This window comes from Pseudonaja textilis, chromosome 2, assembly GCF_049901715.1.
Source record: "Pseudonaja textilis isolate UNSWEBS1 chromosome 2, rPseTex1.2, whole genome shotgun sequence".
Classification (NCBI taxonomy): domain Eukaryota; kingdom Metazoa; phylum Chordata; class Lepidosauria; order Squamata; family Elapidae; genus Pseudonaja; species Pseudonaja textilis.
This window is the reverse complement of record NC_141991.1, coordinates 28,253,567-28,279,836: the sequence shown is the minus strand read 5'-3', so window position 1 is coordinate 28,279,836 and position 26,270 is coordinate 28,253,567. Positions and strand designations below refer to the sequence as shown.

The 26,270-nt window shown below is 35.6% G+C and overlaps 1 protein-coding gene and 1 long non-coding RNA gene across 8 annotated transcripts in view; one reads left to right on the top strand and one right to left on the bottom strand.

Moving 5' to 3' along the window:
* ADAMTS9 (ADAM metallopeptidase with thrombospondin type 1 motif 9) overlaps positions 1-26,270 on the top strand; it is a 153,105-nt gene that overhangs the window by 102,790 nt on the left and 24,045 nt on the right. For 3 of the 5 annotated variants that reach the window (XM_026721947.2, XM_087923609.1, XM_087923611.1), the window contains 2 exons: positions 13,578-13,745; positions 20,788-20,961. In XM_026721947.2, coding sequence (XP_026577732.2) covers positions 13,578-13,745; positions 20,788-20,961 — 342 coding nt within the window. Of the gene's footprint in view, positions 1-13,577; positions 13,746-20,787; positions 20,962-21,295; positions 23,086-25,528; positions 25,654-26,270 lie in introns of those variants that run through there. The other 2 variants (XM_087923612.1, XM_087923610.1) reach the window with 2 other exon arrangements.
* Positions 4,164-25,656, bottom strand: LOC148126814 (uncharacterized). 3 transcript variants are annotated; one of them, XR_015741596.1, is made up of 4 exons: positions 25,512-25,656; positions 20,771-20,896; positions 12,728-12,846; positions 4,164-5,776 (listed from the first exon to the last, which is right to left on the bottom strand). It is a non-coding gene; the product is annotated as an uncharacterized LOC148126814 (long non-coding RNA). The 3 variants fall into 3 exon arrangements; XR_015741594.1 differs by having other exon boundaries at positions 4,164-5,768; positions 25,512-25,654; XR_015741595.1 differs by having other exon boundaries at positions 4,164-5,768; positions 20,771-20,951; positions 25,512-25,637.

Sequence of the window (26,270 nt, the reverse complement as noted above, 5' to 3'; positions counted from 1 at the left end):
CTGTGTGTCACTCCTACTGTTTACCCCAATCAGATCCACATATGCAGTTCTCAGCTGTACTGTTTTGTTCAAATAAAGGGCTGTATTATATGTGATTTTAAAATTCTAACCACACATGGAAATTGTTGCTTTAATATAGGGCTCCCAGTGGGCTACTCATCTAAAGTACAGTCTGATACTGATCTCTCTCTTTCTTATACAATTGACATTCAAATTATGTCTTCAATCTCTAGGGTTCCACAAATAAGTATGTCCATTGTAAGGGACTCAGTTAAATCTTTCATATTTAATCATGCTTGAGTAAATACCCCCCTAAGGTGTTTGGGCATTTCTGTGTTTAAATAGTTGGCAGTTTGGAAGGTACATTTATAGTGGTTCATCCATGTCAACGTCCAGCCTTGCTAATGATGGCTGTATCTCTTTGAGCTTCAATATCCCAAATTCTTTGTGCAGCAAATTTTTTAACTTGTTTAACTTGTTTTCCAAGGACAGTTGGACAATAAACAGGGCAATCACAGCTCCTGATATCATTTGCGAGTGGTACAAAGTGATGCATTTGAGATTTTGTCTGTTCTCACACACTTTTGTGAGTCTCTTATTTTCTATAGCATTGATTTTACACCAATAATTGTATGATCTTATTTTAGACAAAGAACAAATTGTATAAATTCCCAGTACAGGTCCAACTGCAGCAGGTGAGATCCTTTTATATAGATCCTAAAATATTTCTCAGATACTGTGATTTGTGTTTGTTCTAATTCTGGTATATGTTGTAAGCCCTAATCTTCAGCTCTATATAAAAGCTTAGAGGTAACCTTTAATGACTGGGGCTAAGGAACCCAGGTAGCTGTGGTTTATTAATGTGAGCAGTAAATATCCATGTGCCTTCACTCTGAACTCCTTTCATGATGAGGGAGCCAAGATTTAGTCTCAGAGAAGATTATCCTTAGATAACTTGCTCTATTGGCTCACCATCTAATAGGTATCTATGGCTGTGATGTCATTTTCCAAAAGCCATGATATTTTACTTTAATTTATTAATAATCAGAAAATTATTATGATAGCTTGACCAAGTTTCTTAACAACTATACAACCTAGCTTGCAAAAAATCATATTATCAGCGGATATGAATTTGAGTGCTTTAGGCATAGATCCTTCTGGATCCTTCATCAGTCCTGGTAAGTCATTAATGTATAGATTGTATATCACTGGTGCACTGTTCTATTGTCATGCTCAAACTACACATTCAAGTAAGTGTTTGTGAAGGGCTTTGATCTGTGCTAGCAGTCTGGGTTCCATACTGAGGACAGTTAATTTCCTCCATAATATTTCTCTGTTTACTATGTCACATGCTGTACTAAATTTTATAAAGGCAGCAAATTGTTATTTCTCCTTACTGAAATATTTTAATTAGATGGTTCAAAACAAAGCAATTGTTGATAGTGGATCAACTCTGTCTAAACCCAGCTTGTTCTTTTGCCAGAATGTACTTTTCATCTACCCAGCTCTCAATTCTATTTAAAAGGAACCTGACATATATTTTAGCCACAATATCTATTAGAATAATAAGCCTATAATTGTGAGGGTCCTTTGTGTTCCCTTTTTGTATGTAGGAACTATTATTGTCTTCTATCCAACTGGCTTATGGCAAATATTATTTATAGTTGTGAATAAACCTGCCAAAAGAGGAGCCCACCAGTCAGAGTATTTCTGGAATAGCTCAGCTAGTAGAAATGCTCACCAAGGGATTTATTGCTCTTCCAGTCTTTTATGATAAATTAAATCTCATCCAAACAACTCTAAATTTCTGCATAAAAAATAACATATAAATCAGCTACACAGAGTTCATCATTTTAATGCCTTTTTATATTTGGATACATTAAACTCCAGATATGATTCTGATGAAAGTTGGTTCTAGAGGACTAGTAATGAACTGGAAAACATTTTAAATTATGATATGGCTATTTTAGTAAAAGGAGATCCCCGTCAGCCTTGGCTGATTATAGGATTAAATGCACTTACATATAAAGGTAGTCCTAGATTTTTAGCAACCGTTCAAAGTTACAACTGACCTACCACAACCCAGATTAAAGTTCTGATGGTTTGCCCCCCCTCTCTCTGTAGTTATTTGGCTGGAACTTCAGGCACTTGGCCACATGGCCGCATTTATGGCTGTTTGCAGCATCCCATATATGACAGCTCTTCTTATTTTCAACAAAACTGCCTGTATGAACCATTGGTTCATTTAATGACTGCAGTATTAACAACCACAGCATCTGCTTTACAACTGTTTACAGCTATCACAACTTACAACCATGATGGGCAAGATCCATTATGGTCATAAGTCAAGGTTAACTTCTACTGTAGGCACTCTTAAACTAGAAAAGAATTATTTGTTTACAAAAAGGATGCCAAATTTCTTAGGACTGAAATATAATTCTTTTGTAAGAATTTTTGCAATTTAATCAACAGATCACCTAATATTCATGTCTTTAGCTAGCATAAGCTGTTTGTAATGTGAAAGAATTATCCATTCCAACAATAATTAAACATCTGTCTGCTAAACTGAAATCACCAAAAGATAAAATATCATTGGGCCTGGAAATTGCATATTCTTAAGGCTCTACTATAACTGTCGTTTTGAAATTGACCTTGGAAAAAGAAATGGGACTTTACCTCTATATTGTGCTAACGTGGAATGGATACTGATAACATGAAAATAAATTTAGACATCCTGATTATGTCAGCAAGACTAAGGATCGTTTTATATTAACTTCCTAATCTAAAGAATTCCCTGCAAAAGCTTATACTGATAAATGTCCAAATTCTCTGTTTCATACCACTGATCAGCACCCAAAGAATCATTTCACAGGTAACTCTTCTGACATGGAATGTAGTAATAATTGTCTGTCCCTAAGTGAACTAGAAGTAACTGGGGAAAAAAAACTAAAATAGTGCATATTGCTAAAACTAGCAATAACAATAGCACTTATATACTGATCCATAATGCTTTTACAGCCCTCTCTAAGCAGTTTACAGAGTCAGTGTATTTCCCTCAACAATATGGGTCCTCATTTTACCAACTTCAGAAGGATGGAAGGCTGAGTCAATTAAGCGGATATCGGGAAAATGGCAAATTTAAAAATGTGTTGTGGTCATTTACCCCCTACATTTTTAAAATCAGATCCTTGAGTGTTTTTCCTGTTAATCAAAAGAAATGTGAAACACATACATAAATAAGAATTACTGAACCTCTTACCTTACTTTCAGCAATCATGAGGGCCCACAGGGTTGATAATCTTCATGCAGGAATGTCTGTAGAGATTCTCAGTCATCCAGGTCATAGTTATCTCAAAGGTGCTTTTTTAAAAGGCAAAGTATTTGAAGACTACCATCCTGCCCACCCCACCATCCTGCTAGAACTGATGAAGCTTTTTAGATGAGAAGTGAAATGTCCTCCTCAAGGAAAAAGCAGTCCAGTTGCCTTTTGAAAAAGCATATTTGAGATTTCATGAGGGAAGAATAATTTAGTGCAAAACTAGTAAAATTTGATATATATCAAAGTAGATTTTAAAATATAGTCTGCATTAAGACAGGGTGGTGTTTACCATGATAAGGGAGGGGATCTTCCTCTCTAACATTCCATAAACCATGAATCCTCTGATGCAGATTTCCTCCTACAGGTCATGTGTATATGCATTCTTTTAATAATTAAATTTTAAAATAAAATAATGTAATAATTATTTATGTCTTTATAACCCTGTGGGTTAATGATTGTACATTAGTTATTTATTCTTACCAATGTGCCACCAACTTTCACAAGATCTCATACAAAATTAGCCAAAGTCTGAGAGCATTTCTGTAATTTGATTTGATATATGGGCATCAAGGCTGTCCCATACATGACAAATTTACTCCTGTAGTTTTTTTTAGAGATGTGTAGATTGAAATTGATCAGTATTATAATATTTTAGGAAATGAGGGGTCCTTAAGTGCTCTCTGAGCTTGGTTGTTTTCTTGCAGATGTTTCCTTATCTAAACATCTACAAGGAAAAAACCAAGTTCAGAGCACCGACTCCTCATTTCAACCCTGAGCTACAAATACTCTCCTTTATTGATATTATTAGGCAATATTTTCATCTGCTGGCTTTTATACGACTTAAGTTCAACAACTGCACCTAATTTCTTTGTTACAATGTTTTAGCCTACAATTTTGTACAGTCTTACTTGGGAGTGAATTTATTGAACTAAACTGAGACAACCTTTCAGAAGACATGCATATGATTGTATTGCTGGCTGATTAACTTCTATAAATCTTAAAAGACTTGACAGCCTATAAGAATTAGCAAGTAAAATCAAAAGACTTCTTCAGCTTTTCAGCTTTTTCAGTTTATCAAAAAACCAAACCCATAATTTCAAAATAAATCAAGAAGTCATGCTGATGACTTGGTCTTAATTTATATTCACAAATGTGAAAAGTACTGTATCATTTTTATCTGTTTATCCGTATTTTTAATGCAAATAATTAAACAATGATATTAATATTTGAGAATGGTGTGATACTTAAATTAATGCGTGATAGGAATTGAGATTTGATGATTATACTAATTTGCCCAAGGTCATAAATGCACACAGGTTACAGCAATCCTTTGTTAAATCTATATCCTGAATGTATCTATAGAAACATACTGGCTATAACTAATCTGTTTTAATTAACATTTAGGAAAGTAATGCATAAATATGCATAAAATATAACCTAATTTATATATTTTCCTAAGACTGAGGTTGATACCTTTTCCTTTCATCAGTGTACAGTTCTTTATCCATTCCAGTATAAGGAAGAATCACGAGATCAATAGCTGTTTAAAAACTTGTTTCATGTTGCTTAACATTTCCCACCATTAAGAAAAGGAAACTTTAAATATCCTGGTCTTCATGTAGCACTCATATGGAATACTCAAGCGAGGCCTCCTTCTACCCTGAAATAATCTATATTACAGATCAGTAAGAAATTGTGTCGAATTATATTTAAGGCAACCTTAAATAATTGATAGATCAGCCTTGATTCAGTTACTTGATTATGAAATGTTTGAACTCCAATTTAAGTCCAAGAATGCCAGCATTTGTGTTTTAATTTCACATTACAATTCTCATTCATAAATCATAATCCAATGGTTTACTGTAAAAATGAGGCTTGTGTTCAATTGCCTAATCAAATGAACCTGTTAGCGAATCATGTTCTAGAATCATGTTCTTCTGTTCACATTCAAAGAAGGAAAGGTATTTTGAAATTGATGTGGGATTCTCTCATCTCCTTGTTGAAAGGGGCTGTGTATTTTCCAAGGTTCGTACGATACCTGTGTGGACTCAGAAAAATATGTTCTTGAGTAAAGAAGTAATAAACCCTTCAGGGCACTCTTGATACTGCCCATATTCAGCCATCGCTGCCCAATCCATGATCAGCAATTTGCCTTATAAACCCAGCAGAAAGTATGTTTCCATTAAGGAAAAGTTATCAGATGTAAGAAGGAAATCCTTGGTAGAACCAAAAAATTGTTGCCCATTTAGACCTGAATCTTACATACGTTTAGATCATTCACTAGTCTGAATTACTATAGAAAAATGTACCAGTTTATTTTAATGCTAAGAAGTAGAAGTGATCTCAAATAAAACTCAACCTTCCATTGTCAAAACACTTTCAATGTAGCCTTATATATTTTGGCTTGGATTCTTCTGTTTATCTATTCATCATCCAGTGTCTTCCATACCTAAGACCCTGTGGGACAAAAAAAAACAAAGACAAATATTGCAAATTTTGTCCAAAAAGTCAATAATTCTTTAATGCATGCATATGTATTCAATATAAGTAAAGGATTTGATAAATATGCATTGATACCCAAAATTTTCATATTCTCTTTAATTAATGAGAGTCAATTTGGGGTAGAGGTTAAGGCACCAAGCTAGAAACCAGGAGACTGTGTGTTGTAGTATTGCCTATGGTAGAGAGATAGCTGGGAGTGTTTGAGCCAATCATTCTCCTTCAGCCCTAGTCTTAGCAAACAACTTGCTAAAATGCTACCACACAAACTTCAAACTTGTCAAGGCAGTTGCCAAGAGTCAAGATTGACTCAAAGACACACATGCACACAAAATGTTACTTAATAAAGAATGTTGCTTTAGCTGTAGCAATATTCCTGATGTTGCTTAGAATAACTATTTTGATAAGACTTACAAAAATCTAAACAATTTCAGTAGTAAAAGAGTTGACTAGGTTCAACTAATTTCACTAACTGATAGTTGCAGCTCACTAGCTTCAACTAATAACTAGTAAGAATTGACTAGCTCCAACTAGTCAACTTTACCACCTCAGTGGTAAAAGAGTTGACTTAGGATTCATCTAATGTTTCTCATTCTATTTTTTTAATAGAAGTAAGATATTCATTGTTGAGATTTTAATGACTATGGAAGTTATATAATTGAGTCCAAATTGAGTTTCAGCCAACTCAATGTGGTTAGTTTTGCAATTTTGATTGATTTCAGTTTTTGAATAGCATTAAAATCAATGGATAAATTTGAAACAAAAATCTTAGTCCAACTCAAGAAAGAATTCAACAAAGTGCTTTCCTAATTTAGTTGAAAATCTCAAATTCAGAGCTCTTTAAGCAAGTCCTTTATAAATCACACAGTTTTTCTAAATTCTACCATTCCTTCAAATATTTTTGATATGTTCTGCTACACCAAGATCAATTTGATATATGTGAATTGCCAATATTTATTTATTTCCTTGCATTTTATGCCTACTTGTTATTCCTATCTTTAATTCTCAATATATGTCCCAGAGGTGCATTTTCAAAAGGCAACTGGGCTTTCTTTGTTTTTCCTTGAAGACATTTTGCTTCTCAGCCAAGAAGCTTCTTAAGTACTAGCTGTTAGAACTGAAGAAGCTTCTTGGATGAGAAGTGAAATGTCTTCAAGGAAAAACAAGGAAAATCCAGTTGTCTTTTGAAAACGCCCTCCAGGATTTTTAGTTCTTTAAAAGTCTCAGTCTCAAGGCCAGGATCTATTGATCTTAATAGACACTTGCCCTTTGATTGAGAACACTGCTCTGTAAATGACTGGGTATGGATGTCTGTATGTTATTCAGTCATTGGGACAAGTCCTGCTGATACATTTGCCACTCACTCTCTCAGCAAGATCTCTACACATACAGTATGATCTGTTCTCTGGTATGGCTTTGAAGTCTCTTAAATATTATTTCTGCTTGGTTTGAATCTTCAAGCCTTGGAGGCTAGATCATGATAGTGCTTCAGGAGTTGGTAGGTTCTATAGTAAACTATCAAAAGTAGATACTGGTCTAACACATGAAGACCTCTTGAGCTATTGTATAATTATCTTGATATGGAGAGAGTCTGGATCACTTTCTGATCCAGTAAAATTAGTTGCCACCAATGATCTCAGGTGAATAGGCCAATTACAGTTCAGTAGAAAAGAATGTACATAGCTCAGACTCAAACTATGGAATCCTTGGTACTAGGATTGATCGTTTGCAAATATTTCATTAGCCAACCATGCAATAATATCAGTGCTAGTGAGCGTGGGATTTAACTTCCTGTTTATATTGGGTTACCCTGCCAGTTTTGATAGTGGAATAATATTCTCCTTGGTAGTTCTTTGGTTAGAATATTGCTTTTTGCTTGATCGTTTGCTGATGTTAATCTCTGTTTATTGGGTGTTAGCTGCTGGAAAAAAATGTATTCTGGTCTTTCTCTTTCCTTCTTATTTTTCCCCCCACCTCAGGTGAATGATATGTAAATATGGTTTAATTCTCTGGGTCTGTTAGTGATTATTTTGTCTGAACTGCAAGCTTCAGGGTCTTCTTAGCAACTTGGGATTTGTCTTGGTCTAAGATGCTAACAGTTTCCCAGTTGAAATTGTAGTTGTGTCTGTCTGTGTGTTGTGATATTAAAGAGTTTTCATCATGTCTTCTGACTGTAGTTAATGATCATGGATGCATTCTTCTTGTTGTTTGCTATGTCTGTCCTACATAGTTTTTTTAAAAAATATTTATTTATTTTATTTGTCAAGCGATTATAAGATGTAAGTATAAGTATAAACATAGTTATGAATACATGAAAAGGATACATATAAGAAAAATAAAAAGAAACAATAGGATAGGGATGGTAGGCACATTGGTGCTCTTATGCACGCCCCCCTACAGACCTCTTAGGAAAGGGGTGAGGTCAATAGTAGACAGTCTAAGGTTAAAATTTTGGGGGTTTGGGGAAGAAACCACAGAGTCAGGTAGAGTATTCCAGACATTAACCACTCTGTTGCTGAAGTCGTATTTCCTGCAATCAAGTTTAGTGTGGTTTACCTTGAGTTTGTATCTATTGTGTGCTCTTGTATTGTTATGGTTTAAGTTGAAATATTCATTGACAGATGGGACATTGCAATATATAATTTTATGTACTATATTTATATCGGACCGAAGGTGGCATAGTTCTAGGTTTTCTAGGTCTAGAATTTCAAGTCTGGTGGCATAAAGTATTCTGCAACAAGTAGAGGAGGGGAGAACTCTTTTTGTGAAATATTTCTGGACTTTCTCAACTGTATTAATATCAGATATATAATGCGGGTTCCAGACTGATGAGTTGTATTCAAGTATTGATCTAGCAAATGTTTTGTATGCTGTAGTTAGTAGTGTGATATTACCAGAGCAAAAGCTATGCAGGTTTAGGTTAACAACTCTTAATGCCTTTTTGGCTATGTAGTTACAGTGGGCTGTAGCACTTAGTCATTAGAGATGAGTACTCCAAGTTCCTTGACAGTTATTGTTACAGTCTTTATATTACATATTGTAGATGACTTCTGTTTTTCCTTCTTGGGCTACTGGATTTTTTTGGTTTGCTTAAGATGTTTTAGAGCAGTGGTCCCCAACCATCGGGCCCCGGACCAGTACCGGTCCGTGGATAATTTTGTACCGGGCCGCCAGTTTGCTTGGGCACCGCCACCTTGTTTCGACGGCGCTTGAGAAAGTGCTTCCGGGTGAGCTTGTCGTTTGTCGTTTGTTGGAAAGCGGCATTTGGGTGCTGAAGGAATCCTCATGCCTTAGTTTCGTCGAAGAGGGGGGGCGGCTTCAAACAAAGAGCCGTCCCAATGGCGGTGGAGGCTCGCGTTACTCAGGAGGCGTTTAAGAAAGAGCCCGAAAAGCACAAAAAAGGTACAAAGGAGGAGTTGAAGGTGGCGGGGAGAAGCGGGGGACGGCTGGCTGGCCGGTCGCTCAGCTCGCCTTGCCTTGGTTGTGCATGCTGATGCCGGTACTGGTCCGTGGATCATTTTGTGATGCCGATACTGGGCCGCAGTACAAAAAAGGTTGGGGGCCACTGTTTTAGAGGGCTTTAGTTGTTTTGTGTGCTGTGGTGATGTAATGTATTTGTAATAGTTTGTTGATTGGTTCAAAATGACGATCGTTGCTGTTATTCTTTTCATAACTTGTTCTGGTTGTGCTAAATATACTGAACTGAGTGGACAAGCACTTCTTGATAAAGTTACATAGGTATCCATTTTGTTGGACTCTGTTGCATTGGCAATTTGTTTCCTTTTTCTGTTGTTCCAAGCTGCTGTAGTGGATTTGTGCCGGTCTGAATAATATTGGGTTTTTTTAATAGTACTTTTATTAAAGATTACAGTTACAACAATAAAAACTAATACAAACAAAAAGAAAAAGAAAATGTAAAAGGTAAATAAAACAAAAGAGAAAAATAGAGAAACAGTGAAGAAAAATAAGAATGTAATAAAGAAAAAGAAAAGTGACCTCCCCCTACATCATAAATGTAAACAGTTTTAGTAACTTATTATCTTCTCTTAAAATGCAACAAATGATCTTTTTTCCCCCATATCTCATCTCTTATCTATAACAAATCCATCTGATGTCTGCAAAAATCCACTAAGGTTTATCAGAGTTTCCTCTTTTAACCTTAATCCAATAAACCAGCTTTATGTTCCTTCCTTTTATTTCTAACAATCTTAATCTTTAATCCCTTCAAATAACATTGTAGAACTTGATTTCATTTCTCAGAAAATTATTTAAAATTCTTAACAAGCCTCTTTTGTACTATTTTTCTACTATTGACCTCACCCCTTTCCTAAGAGGTCTGCAGGGGGCGTGCATAAGCGCACCAACGTGCCTACCATCCCTGTCCTATTTTTTTTTTCTTATATGTATCCATTTCATGTATCCATAACTATATTTATACTTATACCTGTTATCTTATAATTGCTTGACAAAATAAATAAAATAAAATAAATACATCCAATATAGGAAAGTTATTCACGTTACTCCCTTGATTTGTTATTTGCATACACTTTTTAATTTATTAAGACATCTGACAAGGACTGCACAATTGGTGTTTTCTCTACTGGGGATTCTGGGAATTGCTTAGGGAATTTCACTGTAATCCAACAAGCAGTTCTGTCAAGGGCCTAGTTGCTCACTGGGAACAGGAAGCAATTGGCGCTTAACATTATTATCCTTAAACTTATCAGTTGGCTGATCTAGGATGGCTCCCTGATCACAAAGTGATATCTGTGGAGGCTGGTGAAGGAAAACGAAGCTGATCAAGTAAGGGTACAAGTATAGGTAAAAGCTCATGTTTGAGCCCACACCATGGAAATGGTAGAAGATTATACTTCTCTTTCTTTATTGTATCATGCATTGAATGCACTGTCATTCATGGGTCCAGCATGAACAACTCCCTATAGGGGAGAGAACTGCAATACAACTCCTGCCTGATCATTTCACTAGTTTCCAGATTCGTCAGCAATACGTTGATCAAAGGATTCAGTCTCTTCCCTTAAATACTGCCATCTGGTGTGGACCCTAGGAAGTGTGTCTTTTCTGTAGCAGCTCTGGCCCTGTGGAATGTCATACCCAGTATTGGGCAAACCCTACTCTCTTGGATTTCCATAAGGCCAAAAGAGCTGTCTCTTTCCCCAAAACACTGGCATGGGGTGAGGAAGGAGCTAAATATGGTGATGTTGAATGCATAAGAGGCTGAAACACCAGGTTTGTTGTTGTGAGCCATCCAGGTTGTATCTCTTAAGATGGGCAGCCATAAAAGTATTTTCAATAAATCTCCAATATGCTAAAAATAAAAAGGTATCTGAAAAAAATTTCTTGAAATAAAGAGACACTGCATATCGTTGAATCCTTACAAACACACTACTCAGGGCTAGAGGCATGGATAATGTTTTGATCTTCTAGGGTTTAGCACTGATGTTGGACAGCCGTGTATCACTGATGGTAAGGCAACTTTTTATAAGCTTTGACTTTATCTGGATGAAACTTGGCTTTGATAACTCATGAGGTGGTAAGCTCGAGCTTCAATTATTATAATGTAGATTTCATGGAGCAGCCTTTGAAAATAATCAGAAAATGCCAGTAGATTCAAGATGCCAAATTACAGGCAGTGACTGATATTTCTCATTATCCAGGCACTAAAACGCATTCATGGACGGCTTTCCCACCTCATTTCAATGTGTTTAAAGCCTTACATGGCTTAGGTGCTGCCTGCACACTCCTTCCCCTAATCTCAGATCATAAATGGGACAGTTCTTTTGTGGTCCCATCCTGGATGCTTTTAACGTCCAAATTGAATTTGAGTTTATTTTCCTACTGCCCAACTCATGCTATGAACTGCCACTGGAATTAAAGCAGCCTGTTCTCTTTACTTAAAGCCTTTTAGATTTTTTTTGGCTTATGTTGCAGTTTTTACATTTTTATTCATTATATCTTTTAATAGTTTTTAATAAATATTTTATTATCTTAGTTCTGAGGCCATAAAAGTAATAGGCAACACATCAACTTTTCAAATACATGTAGTCCTAGACTTACAGATGTAATTGAGCCCGCCATTTTGGTCATAAATTGTGACAGCTGTTAAAGCAGGTCACCATGTAACTAGACCCGATTTTACAAGCTTTTCTGTGGTGGTCATTAAGCAAATGCTGTGATTGCTAAGAGACTACCACAGTCATTAAACAAACCCATTGTTCACTATGGGGCTTTTTTTGCCAGAAATTGGAGGTAAACATTGTAAATTATGGTCACAGGACTGCAGGAAACTGCAACTAGCCATAAATGTGGCCTAGTTTCTGAGAGTCCATAAATGCAGACTTGAACTTGTCCGAAATGGAACTTCGAATCCAGTGGTAAGTTGCTTTTGGGGTGTCCGTTATAATATGAAATGATTATTATGCAATTGGTTGTAAATCAAGGACTATCTGTAAATAAAATACAGGTCCAGCATTTCAACAATTGAATATAGAAATGTTAAATAATGCTTACATTGATTTACATTTCCAAATATAAAACCATACTCTCTAGCAATATTTAGAAAGCTTAACATAAGGTTTTCCTAATTATAACTGCGGATCTTACATTTTTATAATGCCCTGAGAGTTCTAGATGTTCTGCATATCGTCTAGCTAGCACAGTAGAAACTAATAATATTCAGCATCCAAATCATAATTACTGACTTAATTTGGCCGGTAACAAAAAAAAGAGGCCATTTCTTCCAAGCTTGCAAAATGGCTAGTGGTAAGTCACAGACTGATTTTGTCATGCAATTGTTTTGTGAAAGTAGTAATGGCGCTGTGAACATAAAATGTGGTGATTATGCAATTGATAATAAAGTAAATACTTTCCAGCTCTTGATGTTATGGTTACCTTAAATCAGATTTTTAAAAACCTGCCATTTAAGCCCTTGCACTGATTATCATCTCTGTCAACTAAGCCAAGAACCTGCTAGGTGTTAGTGAGCTGCCTGTTCTTGTATTGACTCCATTCTGGAAAGAAAACAGGAGATCATTACTTTGAGAGATCACAAGAAAACGTATTTGTGTGTAGGATTCAGGATTAAACAGGCACTGTGTGTGAAATAACACATAATGACTTGTTTAACATGTAATGAAGGAATGAAAAATGAATATTCTTGCATCATGCTGTGTAAGAGGCCCACTAAGCAAGGAACTGTCATATTAAATTCCTGCTCTGCCTTTAGATTCCTTTTGATTCCTAAATCTTTTGATAGATACTAATCTAAAATCAAAATGTTCAGGGGCCCATATGCCAGAAGTGGTCACATTTGTAAAAGTTCAATGAACCAGCAGAAGGAGGTTGAATGTCACTGTTTTACTACAAAGCTTGCAGCCAATATACTCGTGCTGTGCTTTTTGCTTGACTCATAATGTCCCATTGCGTCTGTTTTCCCATCTTTGGAGTTGGCTACAAAAAGTACATAAAATCCCAAGCCCCTTCTGGTTACACATATGTGTAATTAGCAAGCAACAGCAAACAATTATTTCAGCCTAAAAGACAAAATTGAACACGTTACTGGTGACATCATCTCGAAGAGTTCCATAAACTGAAAAATAGAAGTGTAGTAAACAGGGGGACGCCAGGCTTATAACAGCTGGTGCATGCTTTTCCTTTCCCTTAAAATGCTGTATTTTAAAAATATGTGTAAGTGTTTAACACAAGTGCGTAAGGTACATTAGCATCCCTCTTTTCTTTTCAGTGTTCTGTTTCTTGTGGACGAGGACAGAAGTACCGAGAAGTATATTGCATGTCGAAGGATGGAAAACTTTTAGAAAACAGTCTTTGTACACAACTGGCTAAACCAAATGTGCTGAGAAAGTGTAGAGGTGGCAGGTGCCCAAAATGGAAAGCAGGAGATTGGGGACAGGTAAGGTGTTTACATAGTAACTCTTGGTCATATCTGCATAAGACTGAAAAGTGTGTGTACCTTCTTTACATGTGTATACTGAAAATACTTGGAGTATATGCTTTATGCTCCCACAGATACTGAACTTCCCATATATTCTACATGGAAAGAAACAAGAAACTGATACATGCAAGAAAATTGTTGAACATTCGTTATCCATTTGAAAAAAACTGTTCTTAGGTAGCGCTGCTTCTATATCAATACCAAACACATAGACGTATGTGATTTAATTAGGGCCACTGCTGGAATCCTGACATGTAGACAAAGGCACTGTGGACTAAGTATTAAGTACCTCTCTTTCTATTTCTGAAGTGAAAACCGCTCTTCCTTCAGCCCAACCATTTTAAAGATGGGGGTTGGGCTGATCCATCAGACTGAAATGAAGTACCAAAGGAACATCATCTTGTGTTTGGGTAATATTTCCTCCACTGCTTCTCTTGTTGTATGCCACAGAACCTGGATCTTTTAATTTATCTGACATTAGTCCACATATCTACTCAGATGTACTAAAGGAAGATAACCCTAATTTGAGAAAGTATCCCCTCCTTCTAAACCAAGAGGGTTAACAAGTACTTATCACCACAAATAATTTTTCTCTATACTGCCAGATTTCTTTTCTCCCCCTCTTCCTCCCTCCTTCTCTCTCTCTCTCTGGTCAATTAGGATTTTTAACTCTTAACCAAACCAATTCTGTATTTCCCCATTAAGTGTGGTTATCTCACCTGCTTTATATGTACAGCATATGCTCATTAATATATGTATGTACAGATAAACATTTGGGTGTGTGCACACTAGCATAAGCCAAACTCTCTTTTTCCCTAAAAAGAATAAAATCAAGTCAAAATTAACGGGATTAACAAATGCTGGTTAAAATTAATTACTTGTAAAATAAGGCATCTATTTGGTCAGATGAATTGATCCCTCACATATATCTTTTCATACCTACGGTCTGTGAACATCTGAACATAAATCTACTGTATGGTTTATATTCAATAGAAGTGAACATGTTTTATTTAATCAGAAGTTACATAGGGAAGAGATCCTTGGGTACTAAGCTGCTTTGTCCTTCAGTCTCTTGTTCCCCTCCACAAGCAGAGGGTTAATTTCTGATGGGAAAACCCCTATAGCCCTTCTGAGGAATTATGAAAAAGATTAGGAGTTAGTAGGTAAGCAGTGAGGCTAAGTTCATTTTTACTACTAACATTCTCAGAGAATGTAAAATGACTATCCCACCCAATGTACTAATAATTACTGGCTGGGTGGGGGGATTCTCATCTTCCTATTGAAATAGGCACGCCCACTAAATTTAAACTGGCTACTAAAATATAGAATATATTGCATAATACAAAACTGCATGGATCATAATCTTCCCTGCACACATACATTCTTCATAACCTTCCTTGGAATTTTTAGCTTTAAAAGCTACAGCATCAGTTATTGAAAAGAGAGATCTGAGCCTCTGGGTGTAGCTAAAGAAAGGGCAGAGAATCTACATGGAAGAAAATTATTTCTGTTAATGCAGCCCATAGATTGTCTCATATCCTAGACCTCTGGTTTTGTCTGTGCTGTGACTATTCCACTTAGTAATTCACAGAAAAGGCTGTTATAATGTACCATCCTTTTTAATAAACAGAGAAGAATGGGAGGGACCAGTGCTTGGTGTTGCAAGGCAACTGTGAGGCGGGTCAAGGAGCCTGAAATAGCAGAATACCTGGCCCTAACTTCCCCTTCTTGCTAGTGGCTAGATGGCAAACAGGAAAGAAAAGATTGAAAATGAAATTACCTAGAAAAAAAGAGGGGTAACAGCGAAGAACATGCAAACATAAAACATAAAGCAAGTGATCAGAAATATAGTTAGGCTCTGGACCTAAAATATGACTACCTCTGAGTAAATAATAACAACATGACAAAAATGCCTTCAATTTAGTAATATTATTCTTTGTAATATTATTATTCTTTAGTAATATTATTCTAAAAGCTAGGGAATTACTATTCCTTTATCCAGGAGCCTAAGCATCTCGATCTGTCTTTCCCAAGATTTACCGTGTGTGTGTGTGTGTGTGTGTGTGTTTGTGTGTGTGTGTGTGTGTGTGTGTGTGTGTGTGTGGACTAACTCCCAGAATTCCCAGCAATGCAGATTTTAGTGGGAATTTCTAGGACTTACATCCAGAGCTTAACCGTGGTGGGAGGATTTCTGAAGATGGATGAATGGGAAGGAAGGAAGGAAGGAAGGAAGGAAGGAAGGAAGGAAGGAAGGAAGGAAGGAAGGAAGGAAGGAAGGAAGGGAACAGAAAGGAAAGGAAAGGAGAAATTGAGGGTGTGTGAGCATCCTGAAAGACAAAAGTGCCACCCAAAGATTCAGTTGAATTAGTAAGCATAAAGAGTAAATGGGTAAGGAAATAGATTGGTGCTGCAAGGAGAAGCAGTGGATAAATCAACCAATGGTCTTTCTTTCTGCATCCTTATACTCTGAATATAATATTTTAAACATATCAAGGAAAGGAAGGTAGCCAGCTAGAGCGAGGAAGAGCATAAGGAAAAGATCTGGGTCCCCTTCTTGGACTCCCAATATTTGTCCATCTGTACCAAATGTTAATCAGGTCACCTATCATAATTTGGAGCAAATTTGAAAAGATGAATATATTATTTTGTGTCTCCTTAACAAAATAGCTGCCTCTAGTTATCAAACTCATAACTTAAACAATTTGGAAGTTAATAAATGCATACTGGAGAATGCTTAACAGTCTGTCAAAGGCATGAAGAAATATAAAAATAGACATTTTAAATTGTTTAACCATTATCCAAAATGATTAGGTCCATTTTGGAAAGAAACACAAATTAGCAAGGCTACAGCATGATTTATAGACTATGATAATGTGTTGTGATGTGGCAATTAAAAGATTTATGATTGCAGTGCTGCGCCCAGTTGCATATGTTTAGCCCTATTGACACAAGTGGGGTAAGCATGCCTAACTGAGTGTAAGATTTTATATAATTTGAATGCCAATGGTTATTTCAAATATAAGCTTATCAGGCTTAGCCAGGAGGCTATATTTTTCAGACATTATAAATAGAAGTGTCTGTCACCTTTATATTGTAAGTGATATCAATCTAAGCCATCTGGTCATCTGGCTATAAAATTTGCAGCACTGTTTGTTTGTTTTTTAATTTACAAAATGTGTTTATGGCCACCCACGGGAGAACTTGAGATTTTGCCATTATATAGTCTGTCTAGAAAAATACAGTATATTATTCATTATGGAACAATGTGGTGGCACATTTTGTCTAGCTGAACTGTTGGAAAATCAAAGCATAAGGAGGTTGAAATAATGCTTCTTAGAATGTGGCGCCTCTTAGTGCTGGGTGCTGATGTTGAAAAAAAATATTTTTATTAGCTGCTGCAATATACTCCTCCTGTAGCATTTCCAAATCCTAGTTCTTCAGGCATCACAGAGAACTGGTCATTTAAAAGGAATGTAAAAGCAACAGAAAGTCCTGAAAGTCAAGAAGCTTAGGTATAATATAACACAGAGATAACATAGCCGAGGCTTGAAATTTAATCCAAGGGACTGAAAGAAGGAAGGAAGGAGAGAGACATGAAATTTCATGGTTCACTTTTAAATTTACTGGGGGCAAAAGCTGCGGGAGAAAAATGCCTATAAAAAGACTACAGTATTTACCCAACCATGAGTAAGAGTTTTTTTCCCCAATACCCATCCATAAGTAAGAGTTTTTTCCCCCAATTAAGTACCTCAAATTGCTTGTGGGAGGGATGTCCTTACATTAAACAGACAACCCTGTTGAAAACCACAAAGGATTGGAGATACAAATTTGTTTGTTTGTTTGTTTATTAGAATTTGTCAAACAAAAATGAGAACAAGAATAAAAGAATAAAAATACAATGACAGGGATGATAGGCACAATAGTGCACTTATGCATGCCCCCTCTACCCCTTAAGTATGTTGCAAGGTCCATGGAAATGTGACTGAAACTGAAAATTTGTAGCTGAAACAACTGAATCAGGTAATGAAAGCAAGCGGCTACAGACATAGGTGCCAAAAGCAAGAATCCATTTGCCCAACTGGAGTGCGGGTGAGGCTCATACCAGTTGCTCCCAATGTAACTTCTAACCTAATTTTTCCCCCAATGAAGGAGGAGGAACACCAATTGGAGGAAAGAGGTGGTCGCTATGATTGTTAGAAATGATGTCCATTTCCGTTCTAAAAAGAGCTAGATCAGAGAATTAGCATGGTCCTGGTTATTACTTGCTGATTGTAACTTTCCATAGGCATCTAAATTGGTAAGCAGGTAGGACTGCATACAACATTGGTCTGAACCAGCAGAATAGTTCTTGAAATCTTATTTCCTAATAAGTAGTAAAGTGATGGCTGATAATTTTGCTATTTTTGTCAGAAGCAATTCACCGTGTTTCTTTTGCCTCTGAATTACCAACTGTAAGCCCATCACCAACATTTCTTGCATTTGGCTTACTCTGAGTAACTCTTACATGTAGTCATGTTAGCAAAGCCACTTTTGAAGCTGATCATTTGTTGTTCTTGGATAGCCATTAATATCTGCAATATCTGCAATGTTACCTACATTATGATAAAATACTCAAATTCTTTCTCTAAATCAAACTTCAGTCCAGAAAAGAGACTTCTGTCCCAAAACATATTTAAATGCCAATTCATTTCTGCATAATCTAGACTCAGAGTAGTATTAGGACTTATATCCCTCCTTGGCAGATACAATGAAGATGTGCAAAATAGTCTCTGCTGTTACAATTCATTTGTTGGTTATCTGAATGTTTTGCCATTTTCAGAATGTATGTATGTATGTATGTATGTATGTATGTATGTATGTATGTATGTATGTATATTAAATGTCAAGCTTTGTACTCACATATTCTCAATACTTCTTTCCGGCTTTTAAAAAAACAGTGAACCAAACAACCTCTGCTCTTCCTTCTTTCATATCTTCTTCTTCTTACACAAATAAAAAAGGCAGTATATGCCTGCATTTATTTGGAGGGGAGAGTAAAATAGCAAGAAATCACCCATTTTGAAGTTTAAGACTTCAGGGAAATGTTTAAGTTTTATAAAAGCCTAAACACGTTTTAATGACCTGAGATTGTAAGCATACTCCAAAGTGAAAATGCACATTTCTATATGTTGAAGAGCAAATTGGGGAAAGCCAGCAAAGCAGAATTTTTCATGGGGAGAAATATTATTTCAGTATTTTTTTTAAACAAACGAGGAAATATAATGCCAAGTTATATAAAAAAAGGTGGGTATTTTTGTAGATGAATTGTGATTTGCAGAAAAAAATCTCTTGATCTACTGGAATTAAAGTAATGAGCTTGCGATTATTCCCATTATATTAGTTGGGAAATCACACAAGTATCAGATTCATATGTTCACATATATTCTCAAGATTTAGAATACTATAGATATGAGATAGCTTTAAATTTTAGAGTACATTTCTTTTGCTGTGATTAAACTATCCCACTATCCCATGAGGAATAAAGAGAATAAACAGTATTATTAATCACAATGGAAAGCACATATGGGAAATATTTGCATCAGCCAACATAGAAATGAGACTATATTGTGTTCCATTCTCAGTGTTAGAAAACTAGCTATAAATATTTATAATCCAAAGGAATGCCCACAGTCATCTTATTCTTTTGGGTTTACTCATTTTATGGGGCAACAAAGGCTAAAGAAATTCTTCTGTGGAATATTTATTTTTCTTTGTATAGTAATTTATAACAAATTGTAAATGCAAAAAAGTTACAAGAAAGTATAACTTATAGATGCAATGTTATTTAACTTATAAACTTATTCCTGCTTTAACTGGAACTTGACTACATGTTATACCAGTTATTTGTGTTTCTAATATCTCAGAAAGTGGAGGAATGTAAATTAGAAGGTGTTGTTTAATATTTTTTTTGCATTATTGCAAAGCCTTTAAAGTTCAAAAATGCTAAACAACAGATTATTATTTATCTATATATCTTCTTGACTTTTAGCTATTCCCCACTAAATTTAATTATCCTAGTTAGAATTAAATTACCTTTGAAAATATTGTAACAAGTATATCAGGTGTTGCTATAATCAGGCTGCAGAATTGTGCATAAGCATTCCAAAATAAATCTAATTTGCTGTTAGGAGTGTCTTTCTTGTAAACATATTTGTTAGGTTGAAACACATACGTTCAACCTGTTATTGAGCAGCCTTAAACCTAAATACTCACTAGTGCAGTGAGTGCAGTGATAATTGATCAAGTGTTTTCATGGATTGCAAATAAAACCTAAGGCTTCCCAATGATAATTAATATAAAAGAAAAGTTGCCTGAATATGCTAGATTCTTATAGAAAAAAATGAATGTGCTTCCATGTGTAAACTTATGTTTTTTGCATCATATTTGCCTGGAAACAATAGACTTATGTAGCTCAAAATAAAGACCATCCATGCCATGAAATATATTGAGGAGTCTGTCTTCGCCAGGAGATATTAGGCACAGTAAAGCACAAAATTGCTGTCAATTATCCACTTTATATGTATGTTGTAAAAATGATTTTGCATATATTATGCTATATTCTGTCCTCTACAATGCAATGATTTGAAATTACATATATGAATGCAAATATATTGATCCGATGGAAAATGGATACAATAGTTAGCTATTATTTTAATGATATACTTTATCCATACAACATACATTGGGCTGTGTCCCAATGGGAGAATATAATTTCAATATAACTAAATGAATATAAGCAAATGAATTTATTCAAGCTTATTGTTCAAGCTCTGTGGTGCCTCAGATCAGCCCCATATAAGAGTGCTACATGTGGAAGTAATAAATTTTCTGAGAAATTGCAATGGCATATGTCTGTCTTAAGATCTAAAGATAAGCTTTGAATTAAGAACATTTCCCCAATGAAGAAAGATTTTAAAAACACAGGCAAAGTGCTTGACACTTACTTTTTGAATCTCTCCAGTGTTCAGTATCCTGTGGGAAAGGAATTCAGCAGAGAAACGTCTTCTGCCAGTTTACTGCTTCAAAACCGGCTAGAGAAACTGAATGCCGTCAGTCAAGCAGACCAGCTTCTGAACAGGAATGTCAAATGGCAGAATGTTCATTCTATTATTGGAAAACAGGGGACTGGCAAGAAGTAAGTGGACAAATAGTTTGGTATAAAATCAATTACATTAAAAGTATTTAGAAAAGAGTTATTTTCACAGGCCTTATTTCTCTTTGCAAAGTGCTTTTACATCAACTGAACTTTTATAGGTAGGAACATACCAGCCATGTTTAATAATTGGATTAGGAACTACCAAAAAACACCAAAGTTATTGGCTACAGTGGAAAGTTAAAAAATAAAGTCCCAGAAAGAAAGAAATGAGGAGCCACTTCCATAATATTGTGGGGAGGAGAGAGAAAAGAAACGAGAAATGTAGTCATTAAAGGTTGAACTTAACTTGGGGACATTTTTACTTTTTCTTCAGGAATACCATGAGCTGAATGAAATAACTGCTGGCTACTTCAAGCATGCTCATAACAAATTGACAATTTTTATGGCACAGTTAACTTGTACCATGTCTCGTTTAGAAAAACATTCTACCAAGCACTTCCATTTGGCTTCTACTGACAGCGAAAATGATTGGACAAACCAGGAAGCCTTATGTCTCAATTCAGAGCCTGACCTCAGGGCTTTATTGACTACTTTTCTTTTTTTTAAATCTCTTATTTTTGCAATTCTTGTTTTATGGGAAAAGGAACAAGTCAACATTCTTACTTTGTTCCTAACCATTAAACCAACCCAAATAGAGTTTTTTATTTGTGTTGTCAATTCTTGTTGGCAGAAAGTTCCACAGTGGTGTGGCTAAAGAAGACTTATTATTATAAACAAATTGGAGCTTTACCTAATTCCTGAAGCTTATTGTATGATTTTCCCTGAAGAATTGGATTAAAAGTTTCTATCAATTAATCACCAATAGTTACATATTACAATAATCTTCCTCTGTAACCCTATTACTGCATTGATCTATACATACTTGAAATATACATACTATATATGTGATCCAAGTCTGATCACTTGCTTTCAAAAATGTATTGTTAAGACATAACCAAATTGTTCATTGCTGTAAATCAAAACATTGCAATTGGAGTGAAGGTGAAAAATACCTGATAGACTTATTGACATAGTGAATGGATCTGGGAGGTAGTAAAAAAGCTTATCAGAAATGAAATAAAATCCATAGAAGAGAACACAGCAGTCTTGACTTACAGCCATTCATTTAATGGCCATTTGAAATTACAACAGCACTGAAAAAAGTAACTGTTTTTTCACATGTACGACCATTGCAGTATCCCCAAGGTCTCTTGATCAAAATTTGATTGCTTGGCAACTGACATGTATTTATGATAGTTGCAATGTCCCAGGGTCATCTGATCCCCTTTTGCAACCTTCTGACAAGCAAAGTCAATGGGGAAGCCAGTTATTAACTTAACAGCTATAATGTATCACTTAACAACTGTAGCAAAAAAAAACACAACAACCATAAAATGGGGCAAAACTCATCTTGCTTAGCAACATAAATTTTGGGCTCAGTTGTGGCCTTGAGTACCACCTGTATATGTAGCTCAGGGTTGAATTGTGGAGTCCTTGGCGTTCTCTGAACTAAAGCCCATTAAAGTAATTACTGATTCTGATGCAGTTGGTTAAATCCCACCTTTGGGCATTTCATTTGGTAACGATGCATAAAAACACTACCATGGACAAACACCTGGGATGTTAATTCAGGGATATACTGTACTGAATATTTGATTTAAAAAACACGAAGGTATTTTCAATAACCAGTGAGTTGATAATTAAAGCAGAATTTCAGTTTTTCAGAAGATAAGAAGTAGAATATTTTTAGTAAGTTACCTTTATTTCACCCAGTGTAGGAAATAGAATAAGCACTAACTTTAATACTACCATGTAGGCAAATACAATAATTTCAAGTTTCTCTTCAGTATAAATTACAATGCTGATAGTAGGGTAAATGTTGACAAAAAGTTTGTTCTGTTTTGAAATTGCCTTGATAAATCCAAAGTTGCATTCCTCAATTACATCTTAAACTGATTGTTAAATAATGATTTTTGGGGCAGCAGTCTGGAATATAGACCCAGATATGCTCAGCAGTAAGCTTGGATTCATTCAATTCCCAAAAGGTGCTTTGAAGCATACAGGACCATAAATGCAATACAGTGGAAACTCGGGTCACGACCATAATTCATTCCAAGTCTTCTGTCTCAACCTGATTTGGTCGTGACCGGAAGCAAGATTGACTGTGCATGTGCGCACAAAAAAAAAATGGCGCAGAAGGAAAAATTGCCACAGCTATGTTTGATTGCCACCTGAGGATGTGTTCTCAATCAGAGTCGAACAGTTTGTAGATTTTTTGGTCAGCACCCAATTTGGTCGTGGTCAGAAGCATTCATGACCCAAGGTTTCACTGTATTTGCCAAAGACTTATTAAAGCAGCATTGTCCTTTTCCAGGATTGAGTTACCAAAAAGCAGTGCATTCCCACTCCCATGCACTCCGAAGCATCCTTTTAGAGTTAAATGCAAAACATTTCATATCCCTACATTATTGTGACTAGCTACTTTGCTGTCTGTGTTATTTAAAAAAATCTTAAAAGTAATACACATTTTAGTAGGATAAGGTAAAATCAAGAAATAGTCACTGTGTATCATTAGGTGGTACGATACGCTAATTTTCTTTAAAAAACAATGTTTTGTATGTGGCTTTGGGAGAAAATAAGTAGTTGAACAAGTAGATTTAGAAATTATTGTTCAAATCACAAAATCCTTCATGTGAAATTGCCCACGTGTATTTCTGAACTGATGATCAATTTGTATAGCTCTTGGCATAATCAGAAGTACTTAGCTTTGAACAGGGAATGGATTTACACACTGAAAGAAGAGAGAAACAACTTTAGTCCCTAATTTTTGCAAGCAAAGTTGGGAAACAGATCCACATCTAGGCAGAATAGAGAACATTTGTATAGATGGATTCAGTATAGGACAGCTTCTGGTACAAAGGCATTCAATTTCAGCCAGCTTTGTAAGAAGTGTGTCTATGTCGTGGAAGAGAAAAGAGGAAACACATGAAGGCTCTTCTGAAAATAAAACCTGCTTAAATTGTTGTCCATGCCTCAAAAAACCTTTCTCCAAAGGCTGTTAAAATAGAATAAGAATCATTAAGAGGAGATTATTATATGAAGTCAGAGCAAGTCAGGTAATAATTAGAATGGTTGGAATAATTAGAATATTCTCAGTACTTGAGGCTGTAAAACCTGATATATTAAAACTGATCTAAGAGGGGAAAGTTTGGTTAGATGACCTAGTAGATTAAATATAAAATACACAGCTCCCTTTTGGGGTTTCTTCTATTGAAACAAAGCATAGGAGCCTGGCATTGACATTGATCAGTGTACTGGACAGATTTTATCCCTACTCCCTTGGTCATGCACCCACTTCAAAACTTAATTGGAGCTTTCACATGACATAGGTAGTGAAAACCCAAAACAAAAGAAACAGAAAAGTCTTATTGATGTCTGACATACAAACGATTAAACTTTCCCCTCTATCAAATTGAGGTTCTGCTCTATACTAGGGCTTGCCTGCCTACTTTGACCCCATACTTTCATGCTGATTAAAAATTGAATAACCACCAGCAAGGGGTTTTCTTAATACCTATTTGTCTTCCCATTTCGTTTATATTCTACAGGATAATCAGACTTTGGTGACTTATGACTTGTGTACATTAATATAGGAGAGGTACATCACATTACTTCTATCACACAGAAGATCTCAAAATAATGCAAAGTATATGTCTTTTTTTAGCTTTGAGTTATATACAGAATGAAGGCGTGAACTAAGACTCTGCCAATTTTTACCACAACTTTTGCCCAGTGTAATACAATTTAGCACCAAGATGAATCCATGATTGTACATAAGCTGTTAAATTACGATGCCTAATATGATCTGGTTATGAAAGATGCAGCTCTAACGATTCACCTATGCAAAACTACAGATAGTTGTTTCCTTTCTATTCTTCTCTTGCTGAATGTCTATCTGGAAGGGAGGGGGGAGTAATGCAACTCATAGTTCTTCAAACTCTGAAAGAGCCAACTTTCCCCTTTCAGACAATTATTCAAAACTAAGAAAGTAACCCCCCTCCAATTAAACATCTCTTCTGATGTCAGCCTTCTTGTCAGTTGCTTAAGTGAAGACTACAATATACAGGGCAGAATTTCTTACCACATTTTCTGTATAAAGTTACAGAGATGGTTTTTTTAAAAAGAAAAAGAAAAAATGTATTTTGCTGTTTTTCTATTGATTTATAATCCACACATGATTTATTTGCATGTCATGGGAAACGAAAGGGTAATGGAAATGCCAAAGAGGTTTATCTTCAACTGGAGTAAATATATTTAATATATACATATTGAGTAGTGCTGCAGTAGCTTACAGTATCTCAGGATTTTGTAATCGTTTTACACAAAGAAGAAAGAAATAAAGATTCAAATCTAACAATCCTGTTAGTTTCCAATAAGCTTCTGGTAAAAAGAGAGTGAGATATTGTTGGTAACACAGTATGAACATAATACATTCAAACTAATACATGTATTATAAGTACTTAAAAAATAAATAAATTAGCAAGACTTACCCAGTTGAAGTAATTAGCTCCAAAGTAACTAACTTGCCTTGTCTCTCCATTGCTTTCCTCTCTGTTTCTCACTATTTTTGTTACAACTTTCCACAACTGGAAAGCATTAGATACCCGTCCTCTGCAAAATTACTGCCCACCCTTTTGTGGGAGGTGAATATGGGCTATGCTGATTCTCTAAAGCTTTCCAGGCTCTGTGTTAGTTTGGATGTGTGTGTGTATCTGTGTCTAGTCTCTGTAAATCTCTAACATGTGACTGAGGAAACTACCAGGAATGTTTTTCTTAAAAAAAAAAAAAAAGCACACCACTTTTTATTCCACTTTAAAGAAAGCATATTCCAGTCCTATCAGGTTTTTTAAAAAATTATTCCTTTTTTTCTCTTTGCCAACCGTTCTGGATTTCTTATTTCAGTTTGCCTCATCTCCTTTTCATTTTAGTTTTGCTAATCGATTGAAAAAACACATATCAAAAAGTCACCTTTTCTGAAGTATATAAGTAGTGTGCCAGTTATTTGTTGAGAAATGAGATACATACTGAATTAAGCCAGCTTTTAATAAATCCAAATTGACAGAACCAAGGTTACAACCTCATTAATGTCTCAACTTGAACCCTCTGCCACTTTGTTATTGACTGTCCCAAGCTGTCATTCATAATCCTTCCAAAACTCTGCCTTGTTTTGATGTACATAATTCTTTAGAAATGCAGTTGGCGCAGCATTCCATAATTTGATGCCCATCAGAATAGTTCACCTTTAATCT